Source organism: Aspergillus brasiliensis, assembly GCF_001889945.1.
Source record: "Aspergillus brasiliensis CBS 101740 unplaced genomic scaffold ASPBRscaffold_2, whole genome shotgun sequence".
NCBI classification, from domain to species: Eukaryota; Fungi; Ascomycota; class Eurotiomycetes; order Eurotiales; family Aspergillaceae; genus Aspergillus; species Aspergillus brasiliensis.
This window is the reverse complement of record NW_027137443.1, coordinates 2,513,915-2,528,674: the sequence shown is the minus strand read 5'-3', so window position 1 is coordinate 2,528,674 and position 14,760 is coordinate 2,513,915. Positions and strand designations below refer to the sequence as shown.

General features: G+C 48.7%; 5 protein-coding genes across 5 annotated transcripts; 2 read left to right on the top strand and 3 right to left on the bottom strand.

The window, feature by feature from the left end:
• Positions 1 to 998: 998 nt before the first annotated feature.
• Positions 999 to 6,381, bottom strand: ASPBRDRAFT_664586 (uncharacterized protein; the record flags this gene model as incomplete). The annotated part of the gene is made up of 7 exons (XM_067628719.1): positions 6,315 to 6,381; positions 4,680 to 6,238; positions 2,706 to 4,600; positions 2,078 to 2,653; positions 1,678 to 2,019; positions 1,243 to 1,635; positions 999 to 1,187 (listed from the first exon to the last, which is right to left on the bottom strand). The coding sequence occupies exons 1-7, from the start codon at positions 6,323 to 6,325 to the stop codon at positions 999 to 1,001; spliced, it is 4,965 nt and encodes a 1,654-aa protein (XP_067483526.1). The 5' UTR covers positions 6,326 to 6,381.
• A 394-nt stretch (positions 6,382 to 6,775) lies between these two features.
• Positions 6,776 to 8,328, top strand: fqzB (FAD-dependent monooxygenase fmqB; the record flags this gene model as incomplete). Its single annotated transcript, XM_067628372.1, has 6 exons — positions 6,776 to 7,165; positions 7,217 to 7,350; positions 7,459 to 7,569; positions 7,638 to 7,792; positions 7,829 to 7,897; positions 8,276 to 8,328. Exons 1-6 carry the CDS (start codon positions 6,785 to 6,787, stop codon positions 8,326 to 8,328), a joined length of 903 nt encoding a protein of 300 aa, XP_067483525.1. The 5' UTR covers positions 6,776 to 6,784.
• An 873-nt stretch (positions 8,329 to 9,201) lies between these two features.
• Positions 9,202 to 10,563, top strand: ASPBRDRAFT_26756 (cytochrome P450; the record flags this gene model as incomplete). The annotated part of the gene is made up of 5 exons (XM_067622301.1): positions 9,202 to 9,253; positions 9,490 to 9,793; positions 9,815 to 9,909; positions 9,989 to 10,411; positions 10,538 to 10,563. The coding sequence occupies 5 exons, from the start codon at positions 9,202 to 9,204 to the stop codon at positions 10,561 to 10,563; spliced, it is 900 nt and encodes a 299-aa protein (XP_067483524.1).
• A 450-nt stretch (positions 10,564 to 11,013) lies between these two features.
• ASPBRDRAFT_115472 (uncharacterized protein) lies at positions 11,014 to 11,529 on the bottom strand (the record flags this gene model as incomplete). Its single annotated transcript, XM_067616902.1, has 1 exon — positions 11,014 to 11,529. The coding sequence occupies one exon, from the start codon at positions 11,527 to 11,529 to the stop codon at positions 11,014 to 11,016; it is 516 nt and encodes a 171-aa protein (XP_067483523.1).
• Positions 11,530 to 13,019: 1,490 nt separating this feature from the next.
• On the bottom strand, positions 13,020 to 13,607 carry ASPBRDRAFT_115618 (uncharacterized protein; the record flags this gene model as incomplete). The annotated part of the gene is made up of 1 exon (XM_067616915.1): positions 13,020 to 13,607. One exon carries the CDS (start codon positions 13,605 to 13,607, stop codon positions 13,020 to 13,022), a length of 588 nt encoding a protein of 195 aa, XP_067483522.1.
• Positions 13,608 to 14,760: the final 1,153 nt, after the last annotated feature.

The window sequence follows — 14,760 nt, the reverse complement described above, 5'->3', positions numbered from 1 at the left end:
TTGATAACAATACCATAGAAAGAAGAAGGTCGGTCGTGGACATTGCCTAGTTCTCTACTCCGGGCTATGCTGATGTGATGGGCCCTCCACCATCGGTCTTCCTGCATGATCATCCATCGCCAGACAGACCAACAACCAAGGAAACGTCTTTCTTTTCCCTTTTCATTCCTCTACTATCTTGCTAGACTGAAGAATAGAATAGTAATCATGGCATTGACTCGTATGCAAAAAATCCCTCATATTTTTTTTTTCTTTTCTTTTTTTCCATCTGCAAATGATATTTGGATCTTCACAGGCAACTTTTAGCTCGCCAGAGAAGGCGGCAGAAAGGACGTCCAAGGATACTGAACTTCTCACTAACTACTAGACCCGAATAATACTGGTAGTATTAATATATTATAGCATGATATTATCTGGTTGGGGAATTACTACCCTCCACTGACGTAGGTCTCAGGGACGAAGGATTGATGATTGGCTGGATGAATATCGATTCAGCTCGGATCGAGTAAGTTTCGAGATTCTCGGCGTGGGATATGTTTCGGAGGTGTGGCGGGGGTATTTATGGGTATGATTGGTTGTTTTGATAAATTATTTGGTCGTTTCTAGTACTTCGTAGTACAATTGAGTGGTGATGGCAATGTTTATAGATAGGGGGTGGCGATCTTACTAGGAATCGGGTTGCCTGGAGGAGGAAAGTACCATGTACAGCTACGTACATGTGTGTAGATCGGAAAAGGAAAACAGTGGGTCAGGCTAATCAACGTTAGAGTAAATTATGAATCTAAGAAGTCATGAGCTGGCGTGAACATAATGTTGTTCGAGAAAAGACTGTTTGAAGTGCTGGGTAAGATGTATGATGCTTTGATTTGCTTCTTAGTGGCCGTTTCTTCACGTCTGGCAAATACATGCAGAAGCGGAAAACCAAAATCTGAACAAAAACAAAATCTCTTGTATATAAAGTTACTCCCGAAAATAGGAATCTTCAGCTACTAGCTATCCTAGTAACATTGTGTCGGCGAGAAAAGGTCGGAAATTTGCATATGAGGGTTCTCCAAAATCTTCATTAAACATTTTCTTAGCACCTCAGTAATTTCAATGGCTTGTTCTTCTTTCAGCAGATGCGACCAGTACGTAAGTTGAACTTCAGTCTCGAGCGGCTGGGCGGTCACAATTGCCAGGATAGCATTCTAGGCAAGTCTCGTCAGCATTGTGTGCTTGGAACTCGTTGGGGCATGTACATACTTGTGTCTCTTCATGTGTCTCTACGGGTCGGAAGGAAAGCCCTTCCGCTTCATCTGACAATGCACCCTCTACTGAAAGACATGTATTGAACAGTCGTTGATTCTGTTCTCCTGCTGACTCTAGATTCTCAAGATCCACGAGCGAGCAAAATTGATGCGATTTGTCCTCAAGAGTGTTCTTCTGGTTCCGCTCGAGTATCTCTAAGAATGAGGATCCTGCGCTCAGAAGGATTCGACTTGGAAGTACATTGAAGATTGAACCGATCATGTCCTGGACTCCATCAACTGGTGCATCACGCCCCGAGATAGTCGTGCCAAAACAGATATCGTTTGATCGACAGTATTCTTGCAACACCAGTGCCCACGAAACTTGGAGTAGGTTTGTCATCGTCACCTCTTATTTGCCGCAGAAGCGTTGCAAAATCTTTGTGTCGACAAGTGAGGTGACAACGCACTGGAGCTGAGAAGTAGTGCAATCATCCCGGCAAAGGCAATCCGTGGAGTGTCTTGGGAAAAGGCATTGCGACATTCCGCTGAGCGTCTGCCGCCAATAATGGAGATGTTGACTCTCCCTCTTCCATCTGTCCAGGTATGTGACCCATGAGCGGTATGATGGTGCTGGGGTCGGAGGGAATATTCCGCGATAGGCTAAAGAAATTTCATGGAGAATAATCAGCACCGAGCTTGCGTCAAGAAAGGCGTGGCTGCCTTCAAGCTTGCAGAGAATCTGCCCAGCATCAGGCTGGTAGATTGTGAATCTGTAGGGCGTAACTTGGCTCTGTTGAATCTCTAAATTTTGGGTCGCGAAGAGCGGCAGTGAGATCATGGGAACTCACTTGCGGCAAGACCTCAACTTCTGTGGGGCAATTATCCAGAACAACATGGTATTCTAGACCAAGGACTTCCGTCAGGACTGTCCGGAGTGCAGCATGGCGCTTAGAAACTAAACTCCAAGCCAAGAGCAAACGCTCAATATCAATCAAGGATCCATTAGCAGTAACTTCCCAGATTGTATAAGAAAGATGAAACGAGTTCATTTTCCGAAGCAGTCCCTTGTGAGGGTCAGTGCATGGGTACACATCCTCTACCTTGGCAAATCTCGGTAGTTTATTCAACTGTTTCAGGTCGGCTTGAAATGCTGCAATGTCCTGATATCGATTAGGAAGAAATGACCTATCTTGAATGGCTGCAGTCGTGTTCCCAAACCCCGGAGACGCCCTCAAGGCAATACGATGTATTGTCTTGGCGTCAGAAATATCGTAAGCGGTGATGTTTATATTCTCGTTACGACCCCGTGCAACGACTTGCATTGCTAGAATTGAATCACCGCCTAGAGTGAAGAAGCTATCGTGGAGACCAACATCGGCGATGTGAATATGCAAGACAAGACCCATTATATGGCGTAACGTTGTCTGTATATCGGATGTGGATCTCGCCATGATGACACTGGCTTCCTGAGGACACATGTATGATTGCAAAGTTGCCCAACGGCAGTTTCGATGCTTCTTTCTGCAAGTCAGCTTTGCTAGGAAAGCCAACTGACCCAGAGGATAAATGTACTGGAAGGCATAAAGAGGGCACCACTGCACTTGGAAGAGTGGTTGAAAGCTCTGCCATAGCCTGACGCAAACGGCCCCCAGTTTCAGTGTCCAGGACCTTGAAGACGCTCGAAGGGTCGACACACGGGCCGCCGTCACAACCGACAAACAAGGCTAGCTGTGGCGTATCTGTATCAACGGGATTAACCCACTCGGCCCTTAGCGGAGTATCTTGCCCCAGAAGCGTTTGAGCCGTTCGTTCTACTTCGTCGAGTACCTGATATTCCTCGTTCACTTCTTCAGGGTCGAAGTATCCGGTGGCTCTTCGCAGCGCATCCCCCACAGTATCTGATGGTGAGCTAAGAATCAAGTTCAAGAAGTCACTCATCTGATGCAGGTATTCTTCGACTTTGTCGGGAGGAACCACTTCAGGGTCGAATACGCCCCGAATTTTCATAGTATCCTCTGCGTGTTCGCATATGATCATAAGAGCTTGGGTCGCAAAACTAGTATCAATCTGTTGGTCCAATGTGTTTACTTCTATAAGATCCAATATATTTTGAGAACGTGCTTTGGGCAAAAATGTCCTTGTTGGCTGGACAATAAGGAAACTCTGGAACTGGCTAGCACTGACGGCTTCAGAACTGCATTGTCGCATTCGATGAATCCCAAGATGCTCGTAAGGCATTATATCTAGGACATGCTTCTGTAGACTTTCCAAAGCAGTATGGATCTTCTCGTCACTGTGAAGAAAGACGAGCAGGGGGAACGTGGTGATGGTAGGGCCGACGATACTAGCAGTTTCGGAGCTGTTGCGGCCCGTGACGGTCACACCAAAAACGACATCCAACGATCTCGTATAACAGGTCACTACGAGGGCCCATGCGAGGCGGCATGCAGTCGAGACAGTGATCCCGTAATCGTTTGGTTTGTGAAGACAAAAGCCACGGACACACCGTTCGACCTTTCGAGGAATATGACCTGGAGGAACCTTGACTGGAAAAGCAACTGCTGCTAAATTGACAAACTCATTTGCCCAAAAAGATTTTGCGGCCAGTTCATCCAAGTTTAGAAGATGTTCAATGAAAGGGACAAACGCGGATCTCACAGCTGGAGTCCCGCTGTATGCAGTTTCCACAGCATGCACGATCTGACTGTAGGACCACGAGTCGAATAGCGCATGATGCAGGGTTAGCTTCAGTCTAGGAGCGGGCTCATACAGCGTGGAATAATGGAAAAGTGGTGTTCCTGTGGACATGGTTATCTTATGAGTCTGACAAGTTGCCGTTGCATCGGCCCATGCTACGTCTTCCCGGACGACAACTTGAAGCCCGCGGGAGAATCGAAGAGATTCGGAGATGAGGGATATCCTTGTCCTCAAGATTGGATACGCCTGCATAACCATGCGCAATGCGTTGTGCAGCTTACTCCAGTCGACATTCGGCGGGAGGCTGAAAAGGAAGTCAACCTGAAAAGCTCCAGGTTTGCTTACTGTCCAAGCCAAAAGACACTCCTGAAGGGGCGAACAAGGATAAATGTCTTCAATGGCTTCCGGATCTATACCACAGTGGCTTGCACAGAGATTGCGAAGACGTTCCGCATCGCCAATGTTTAATGAGAACGGAAGTAGTTGCTGGCAGGACTGGGGGTTGGTAGGGTAGGCCTTGATGTTTTGTGCCAACATAGCAACGGTCGGGTTCTGAAAGATGGACGCAACGCTGATATTGATATTGGGATTGAGATGTGCTTCATTTACCAAAGCAATTGCCAGAGCCGAATCTCCCCCTAGATGGAAGAAGTTTGTGTTGACCTCGATATGGTCTAGAGGTAGCCCCAGCACATCCGAGAACATCTGGGAGATACAACCATGAAGACTTAGATGAATCGGCCGGGCTTTCACTTGGCCCAATCTGGCTGGAATATGTCATATTCCGGAGGGATTGGAATTCTTTGTCAGATAAGCGAGACATAGTGTTGCGCAGCATCTTTCGATCGACCTTCCCAGAGGGCATCAATGGTAACCACTGGATACGAACGAAGACATCTGGAACCATATATATGGGGAGCATCTCGCGAAGGGTGGACTGCACGTCCCGTGCCCTTTCCCGAAACTGCGTGTCGGTCCCCACGAGCAGCTCCTCATCATTTACTATGATGTTCAACTTCGGAGCAGCCGGTCCAATGAACATCACCAGGATTTGGTCACGGCCCCCGATTCTGATAGCTTCAGCAATCGAAATGGAGTGAGACCATATTTTCTGGGTTAGATGCTCAATCTCCCCTAGCTCGACTCGTTGACCTCGAATTTTGACTTGTGTATCCTTTCTCCCCATGTAGGCAACGCTACCGTCGGAGTTCTGCCGTGCCAAATCGCCGGTCTTATAATAATGCTCGGGCCTCTTCGACCATGGAACGTCAGATAAGAATGATTGTGCCGTTTGCTCTGGTCGATTCAAGTATCCCTTACTGACCATCGGGCCACCGATGACGAGCTCTCCAACTGCTCCAATGGGTACAAGCTTCGAATGATTTTCGGGCTCTACTACCCATAGCGACCCTGCAGCACTGTATCCAATATTATGAGGATCACTGTCCTGGCTGAGGCCTGGTCGGATTGTGGAGACGACAGTACATTCTGTTGGGCCGTACGCCTGGGCTAGATATAGGTGATCTGACCATTGGGCAATATCTGAAGGACGCATAGTCTCGCCACCAACGACAAGCGTCTTAACTTCAGGTATAGCGTTGAAGTTGAGGAGACATGCCACAGAAGGCACCAGCTCTATCCAATTGACTCGAAAATCTAGGATTGCTTGCTGAAGATTGTCCACTCGCTGTGACTCCGAAGGAACACACACACAGCCCCCTAACATGAGGGGAGTCAATGTTTCATGGATGCTGACATCGAATGCACATGAAGCAAACTGTAAGACACGGGAGGAATCGCTTAGATTTTGCATTTGACTGCTAAGAGCCATGTTGGTACAGAAGCTACCATGGCTGATGACAATGCCCTTTGGAGACCCTGTGGAACCAGAGGTGTATGCGATATAAGCCGGCTGATTTGGATCAGACGCTGACGAGAAATCCTGCTGGGTTGCGAATCGAAGAATGCCGGAATTTGTGATAGGAATGGTAATGAACTTATGATGCAACTTAGATGCCCAAGGTTCCTGCTTGGCTGAGCACAGGATAAGCGGAGCTTTCACATCGTGACAAATGGCTTGCACCCGGGCTTGGGGAAAGGAAGGGTCAATAGTTACAAAAGCAGCCCCGGCCTTGAGCACACCCAGCATTGCCACAACTGTCCACTTAGACTTCTCGAATAAAAGTGGGACCATCATCTCAGGCTGCACGTCATTAGCATATAAGATATCACGAACCGTCGACGATTCATTCTCCAGCTCCCCATAAGACAAAGACCCATCCCAGGCACAAACAGCTTCAGCTTCGGGCCACCTGAAACACTGTCGGTCAATGCAATGATGAATCGTTTCACCCAGAGGTCCTGTGGGTGCTGCCCTGTTCCACTTACTGAGCTGCCATCGATTTAAGTCACTGATCAGGTCTATGGACTTCAACTGAATTGTAGACTGCAGGCTTTTCAACGTGTGTATCAAGTTTGACTTTAACAGTCCTGCGTGGTCTGCATCCAGGAAAGACTCTGGGCTGTATATACATATTCGAAAGCGGGATTTGGAAGGGTCTATTCGTATGGCAAGGTCGTGTCTCTGGTACAATCATTAGCGTCATATAAAAAATTAATCAGCCACATGGTGCAAACGTTTACTTCAGCCAATCTTTTACCATTGGAGCGAACGGCTCACACGTCACTGCTAAATGGGGTGACGGGGCTGTACACGAGCGAATGCTACCTCTCCAGTTTTTTTTATCGAGAAAGTCAAGGTCATTGAATACACAGGCTATGAACTGGGTGAGTTTGAGCTCCGCGGGTATAACCGGGGTGATGGATATACCCTCAATAGGGGCACTCTGGTCACATCGATGTATGAGCATGCGTGCGAACTCGGGGTAGGCATCCGTCTAAACTCTCCTGTGACTGGCTACTGGGAAACGGACTATGAAGGAGGCGTTGTGGTCCACGGAGAGCGCATTGCAGCAGATTGCGTTTTCTGTGCCGAAGGTGTGCACAGCAAGGGCAGAGAGAAGATCACTGGGGAACAGCTTGTTTCATGGGAGACTGGCTGGTCCGCATTCCGAGGCTGCTTGAATACGGATGCGGTAGCGGCCGATCCTGCAACCCGATGGGCCCTTGATAACGCTGAGGAATATGACCAGACAGTTGGCTGGGTATCTGATGATATCCACTTCGCGCTGTGGAGAGGACGTAAGGGAAAAGAGCTTTTTTGGTACTGTACCCATGAGGTGGGTTCTTCGCTTTTCCAGGTTATCTATATGCGAGTCTGTACTGATTAGGCTCAGAACGAGTACGCTGCGGAAGAGGGTTGGGATGGTGGTACAGACGTTGTTGAGAACGTTCTGGACACTATCAAGGACTGGCCTGTGCGGCCGCAGCTGGAGCCACTTATTCGGAAGGGAAAGGGAGGTTGGTATGTTGACCAGAAGCTGGTGACAAGGGAGCCCATGCAGACATGGTTGTCTCCTCGTCGAAGGATGGTGGTTATTGGCGATGCCTCCCACGCTGCTCTTCCATGTAGTGGTCAAGGGGCCAGTCAGGCAATCGAAGATGGTGCTGTTCTAGCGATTGCATTAGAGTTAAGCGGAAAACAAGATGTTCCTTTGGCTCTGTCTGTCGGAGTGGCGATCAGGTATGCCAATCACACCTCTAGGGCGACAATCCATCCCTTGCAGTGGCGGCTGACTATCTTTTCGACAGACATGCGCGAGCCTCTGTGATTCAGCGCGGGGCACCACTAGTCTTGAGATCTATGATGAGGACTACCTGCAAAGATCTGCGAAAGGATCTCAGTGGCGTCACTCCTCCGCATCCAAGTTGGATCTTTGACCATGACTGTCAGGAGTATACGTATCGTGAGTTTCCAAAAGCTGCCAATGCTATACTCACAGGTAAACCATATACACCCTCCAACGTTCCAGCGGATGGGGTGTATCGGCTCGAGTACAATAGCCGGAACGGTGGGTGATCCAGTCCCCGCGGGCTTGAAGTTGAGCATTGCAAACAGTGGCAGTGAAATTCCTCTTGCCATATATCCTGCTGTGTTACACCAAAGAAGGGTTCGGGGTTTGCAAGGATTACTCAATTCGACGTCGGCACAATTACCAGTGGGAGTCTCAATCGGCAGACCTGCAGATGAGTGTGTTAGTTTCCGATTGGATATTGAATTTGATTGTTTTATGCCGAGTCATTCAGATGAAATGCCAGATCCAATCAAATTGATCTATCTGGCCTGGTTTAGTCTCTACTGTACAAGTACTAGAATGTAGAAGCATTGCGTCATATAGGCCTTTTTACCCTTTTCATCAGATGTAAAGTAGATCTTAACATATCAGTAGCCGAGAAAAGGCCTGATCCTGTCGAAAAGTCGGTATCCCTTCTCACTACTTAGTATCATAGTATAAATCTTCATGACATTATCTTTTTTACGCCTTACATGTTGATCTACGGTTTCTGCAGAACCTTGTATAGCGTCGTGTCGAAGTTTGTCTAGGTATATGATGTGTCTGTGTAACCACCTTCAATCAATGAGCTCTGAAAGTACGCAAAAAAAGTCCTGAAATGCATCTTCCTCAATATCCTATCTCCCTTGAAGAACGAGTCTCTATAGGTACCCTGCTTGTCCTGGACCCTGCCCCTTCTTTGTAGTAGAAATCAGAATATACACATGTTAGTTCCAGATACAGACACCAGCCTCAAAACATGGACCACCAAACATTGATCCCCCTCACACTCCTTGTCATTACCATCTACCATGTGCTCAGGCGTCCTGAAAAGTTCAACCTGGGTAGAGTCCCAGATGAGAAGAAGTTAATCTGGACAGGATACCAGAAAGTATGGATAGTATCTCAAGGCCCTGCCAACTAGAACAAAACTTACACAACCCCCATTATCTGCGTAGGGAAAAGCATCATCTCAGACATGGACGATACCAAGAAAAGACTACCATCTCCGCGTCCTGCCAATAAGCATGCTCCCATCACTTCGAGCAGACCATCGAATAAATTTTATGGCGGGAGTACATGATGCATAATCTTGGTCTTTCTCCTACAATAGTTCAAATTCAACTGATATACACCCCGACACAGCAACAACAGAGCCGTTTCACCAAGACATTCGAGTGTGCCGCATTCGCCAAAAGTGTACAGACCAATCTGAATAACAACCTAGGCAAGACACTCATCTATCTCTTCTACGCCAGCAATATCACCAAAACATAATTGCTAATCTTACCTTCACTTACTCAGGCAACCTCCTACCAGTCATGTACGAAGAGGTGGAATTCGCATTGGACCACGAACTGGGCAACTCAAACGGTGAGTACACCTAGCCCAACACTCAACTACACAGGTACAGCTCAACCTCTAGCAATACTATATACAAAGAATGGCACCCCATCTCTCCATTCCCAACTCTCCTCCGCATCATCGCCCTCGTCTCCGGGCGCATCAACATCGGCCTCCCCCTCAGCCGCGACCCAACCTGGCTAACCCTGTACACTAAATACCCCCTAACAATCATGTTTCTATCTCCTCTCTCATAAAATACCCAGCTATCCTCCGCCCCCTAGCAAAACACTTCATCCCCTCTCTCCGCGAACTCGACGTCATCCGCGACGAAATCACCACCCTTCTCACACCAGAATACGAAGCCATTATATCAGGCAAATCAGACAGAAACGAGAACATGGTCCAGTGGATATGGGATAACTCCGAAGAGCACGAGCGCACAATATCCCACCAGAGCCAGGTGCAAGCAATGATGTCTATCGGGACGGTACTGGCTAATGCCGCGGCCGCGGCGCAGTGTCTTGTAGATGTGGCGGAGCATTCGGAGATGATTCCGTTCGTTAGGGGGTAGTTTGAACTGTTTGTTAGTGGTGGTGATAGGATAACTAAGCAGGCGATTAGCTCGTTGGGTATGATGGATAGCTTTATCAAGGAGTTGCAGAGGTTTAAGCCGCCGGGGGCTGGTAAGTTTCTCACGTCTTTTATTCCAGCTTCCTTCTTCCACTTTTCTTTCCGTTGTTGATTCTAATGAAGATGGTACAGTCACCTTCGAAAGAAAAGTCATAGAACCATTTTCTCTCCTAGACGGCACGCGACTCCATGCAGGCGAGCATATCGCGGCGCCGGCGTTCCATGTCGGTTGGGATCCAGAGTATATTGAGAACCCGGAGGTGTTTGATGGGTTGAGGTTTCATCGGCTGAGGAATAATCAGGGTGGGTTGTCAGCTAGTACTACTGGTAAATACCACTATGTGTCTGTGAATGAGACGTCGCTGCATTTTGGGTATGGGCGGAATGCCTGCCCGGGGCGATGGTTTACGGCTATTCAGATTAAGTTGTTTCTTGGGTTGTTGTTGGTAAGGTATGATGTTGCCTCTGGGGGGTCTTTGAAGGGGGTTGAGGGTGGGAAGGGTGAGGAGGGCGAGGATACTGTTTGGATTAGAAGGAAGAAGGGTGGGAAGGATGGTATGTAGATAGTGTTGTTGGGGATAGAGAGGTGGTGAGATGTAGATGGTGGTGTAAATAGGATAACTATTATTGAATATGCTACTGTAAACTGCGATTACAATCGACTGCTACTTTGATTACGAGACAGAGAGTTGAAGATAGAAGCATGATTCGTGAGATTGATTGAACACTGTAGAAGCAAAATAATTGAAACCAAACAAATAGCATGGCGGGTATATGTTCGTAGCATGTCATAAAAGTAGATCCGGTCGGATCGTTCAAAAGAGAAGAGACGCGCGTGGCGCTCTCGTGCTGAAAAGGTAGGATTTCGTATGAAACGAGTTCATCCAAGCATGGCGCATGAGTGAGTCGTGTGACTCGGTCTGTAGGGCCTTCCTCCTCGTGCTTAAACCCCCGGAAAGGTTGGAGGGCAATATGTTGCCAGAATGGCCCCAGGTTCATCCTCAGTATAAGTAGTGAAGCGATTTCAGAAGGCCTGGAGTCTGAATGGTGGAGGGCCACTGATGCGACCATGGAGAAGTGTGTCGGAATATGAAACGCAAAAATACCCAAAAATGGACAACAGTCCATTAGATACAAGCGCGCAAAATATTGGTGGTTCAACCCTTGGCATGATGGTGTCTCAGGCGATCCACTCCATCTCGAACAGTATCCCGCAGACTGAAGCCACCAAAGAGCCAGTCATTCGAGTGACGGCCGTAGTGGTTCACTGTGCCACTGTAACGACGGTAGTCGTGGCCGCTTCTGCGGGTGTGGGTGGAGGATACACGCTTGTAGCTCGCGCTGTGGTTGTCATCATCGGTAGAGACTCTGCTAGGAGACATGGTGGAGACGGGGCTCGCAGAGTGACGAGGAGTAGAGTTTGCAGGAATGCTTCGAGGTATTTCGAAGCTGGATGATGGGGAGGAGCGGTTCGAAGGGATAGAAGCCGCGGTCGGAGAGTGAGAACGCGACCGGAGAAATTGTTTCACACTAGACAGGCGGCTTGCTTTGTGATGCCTAGCCTTTGTAGCGTGGGAGTTGGTGGTTGTTGATGAGGTGGTGGAAGTAGTGGATTGAGAAAGAGCCCGCTTGAGGGTGTTTGGCTGAGTGGAAGTCTGGTGGTCGTCGTTCATTTCCATTAACAACTAGTAATTCTCCAAAGGGAATTATGGGAGAGGAGCGTAGAGTGATAAAAGTGTAAAATGAGGATATAGCATTCGGGGGAAAAGGCAGCGGAAATGAGCGTATTTATGTTCCATCGTCCCCTACTTCCGTGCTCATTCCGAGCACGTCTGGAAGCCCACCCATCAGCCTATCAAAACAGCACTGGCCCTATCCGGGGCATGGGGCCCCCTGCCGGGAAGCCCGAGTGAACGAATGAAAGAATGCCAGCACGGAGGGGCTCCATCGATAGGGCTCAAATGGCCCCTTCTTGAGTCACGGACGGCAGCTGAATGATGGGCCAGTCGGTGAGGATCTCCATTATTCTCCAGTCATCTCCACGCGTCTGCCCTATGGCCTTACGAGCCCGCCAATCAGCACGCCTGTCACTGGGGAATGACCCATCGGGAGGCTCCATTTTCACCGCTAAATCCACTGCAGCAGCGTCCACAAGGCTGCCTTGTTTCTGTCGCTGTTCGGGCGCGCCCGTCGGAAATTGATTGTGTGTTCTTTGGTGATAGGTCGTTGGAATGCTCATTATCGTTGTTTTTGTCCGACCATGAGTCGAGCTGTCAGCTCTATGGCATTCCAGACCAACTTCCAGAATTCTTCCCGCGAAGCAACACTGAACAGAATGGGTGAGAAATTAGCCCCCACCTTGCAGACAGGAATGATCGCTCGGACTTAGCGGGCAGGATAGGAAATGATGTTCGAATCCGGACTAGGGACGGAATATAGGGCTTACGGCTCACAGGAGGTGTTGTTGACTTGTTCGTTCCAGGTATTAGTTTAGTGCTGATCTCCACCCTGGTCTCTCGGGCTCTCCTTCCCCTCTCCAGGCTACCATGAACCAGAGAGAACTCACTCACGGGTTGCTTTTAATAGCAACCGCGTGAAAATAACTCCTATCTGAAACATGATCCCTGCTGAAATTGTCACGGTCCAACTGCGGGATATATGAAAATCCCTCGATGGAATGAAATGAGGGAATTAAAGGGTAGGCGATGCGCTGCGGATGGTGTTGACAGACAGCCTGAGGTGCCAGCTGGAGTCTCAGACGGCCTTCCCAATTGGGACGCCGGCTAGTGACCCACTTGAGGCTCTTGAATTTGACCAATGACATCATGGTACTTCACGTGCCCCGTGCCAAGAGGCTGGCCGGCACGCGCTTCCGTGCACAAGGAGAGGGGATTCCTACTGAAAATTATACAGGAAAGAATATTGCTGCGACGAGTCTTGCTCCTAAGACTGTCATTTTCTTCAATTTCTAGCCTTAACATGACATCTTGGTCTTGCTATTATTGAATCAGTCAAGCAGCCGCCATCAAAGCTCATCGCATGCAGAATGCCCACTCAACGCCATGAAATCAACCCTCGCGATGCAATGCGTACAAACCTGTGAAAAACAAGCACAGCGATATAACCAAGAAAACAGCACAAACCAATAGACTGTGCACACAAGCTATTGCTCCTCCTCCAACGGCCACAACTCAGCGCTGGGCCTTTTCCAAGACCGAGGCTGCTCTGAATGGCATCGTCGATGATATCGCTCAACAGACAAATATCCAGCTCCAGCTTTAACATCAGCAACTCTTCCTCGTTTAGCGACCGGAGCTGAAGGTGGTAGAACAGGAACTCCCTGAGGCATCCAGTATGAAACCAGCACACTTTCCCCGGTAGTAGTGGTGGTCGGTAGCACGAAGAGTGAACGTGCCTTATCCAGAGGTGGACGGATCATTTTCCGGAAGGACCCCGATCCAGATCCGGCATGATGGTCTGTGGTAACTTGTCCAGGTGCTCCAGGAGAAGCTGATTCCCACGGAGCGTACCAACGTCGATGGGACCGGGCAGTCCTGGAACGAACGATACCCGCTGATGCGGCATCATCCTCGAGCAAATCCTCCGATCCCACGGGCGTCAAGAACTGCTGTTCGAACTGGCGTTGCTGCTCAGCGATGACTAGCGGCAAGTTTCGTCGTTCACGGAGCTGCGTTCCGGGGCCGCAGTATGGCCAAGAGTGGCGTCGTCGATGGTGGACCAAGTGTGGCATATCAACAAAGTAATAGCAACTATAAGTACTAAAAAAGATTATCAATTAGTTAGGAACCGTAGCAACGGATAAGAACCGACTATAAATACGATGGAATGAAATGACTCGAACGGGTAGATACCTATGCAAAAGAAAAAGGAACAACCAGGCAACAACAAAATACCCAGTATCTCAGTCAGTTCCTCCTCGACAGAAAAGATCCCAAGACTTGCCAACAGGGCAAGCACTAATCATGGTGCGGCAAACTGGACACATCTCAACAAAACGCCCCGGAGCAGTTGGTAACGAGTCTCGCGTTATAAGAGCTCAGCCTTTTGCCCATGGGTCATGAGGCTCGCACGTGCAAGGCGCACGCGTCGGCGACAAGAACACTGGGGAGAGATCACCCGGGCGACTAACTGACTGAGGGCGATCTGGGGGGCAGGCGCTGAAGAATAGATGATTTGAGCCACCCTTCACTGGTCATCCGTTAGTGAGGAACCGGATAGACACGCCTTGAATTGAGTCACGGAGGATGAGCAATAGTTCGCCATGACAAATCAGAAGATAGTCAGCGAGAAGTTTACGCGGCGGGAAGGATTCCTATTAATAAGAATTGCAATACTAGCTTTGAAATAAATGCACCTAGAAATTCTGCAGAGGGTTGTCAAAAAATATAGAGCTACCTGTCTGGGGTGGATTCTGCAGACTCTGTCTGAGAAGATGATGTTCGTGCGGATCCCCAGATGAGCGGCATGATCAAGCGGGGTACAAGATGAAAGTGACTTGAACGATGTATTCTATTCATCGACATGGACGGGTGATCTACCGTCTTTTGCTCTTATCACAAGCTTGTACGTGCTGATAGCTTTGTTCTTTTTTTCTCCGGCACGAGAAGCGATCAGCGCATATTGTTTGGAGGCGGAGATGGAAATGTTGCATGTTGCTGTTGCATTGCAGCACAGACCTGGTTTCTCCCTGGGTTTTCAAGCTTGTTGTCATGTGATAGTAGCTCGTTCTATACATCCCCGCTAGTATTATTATAATCTGGCTACTGTCATCTATCCAAACTTATAGGTACCTGGTAGTATCTCCTTTTGGCTCGTGTCTGGACGGGATATGGATGTGTGTAACAGTCAACATTCGGATTACCTTTCTAGCTGATAGCGCCGCC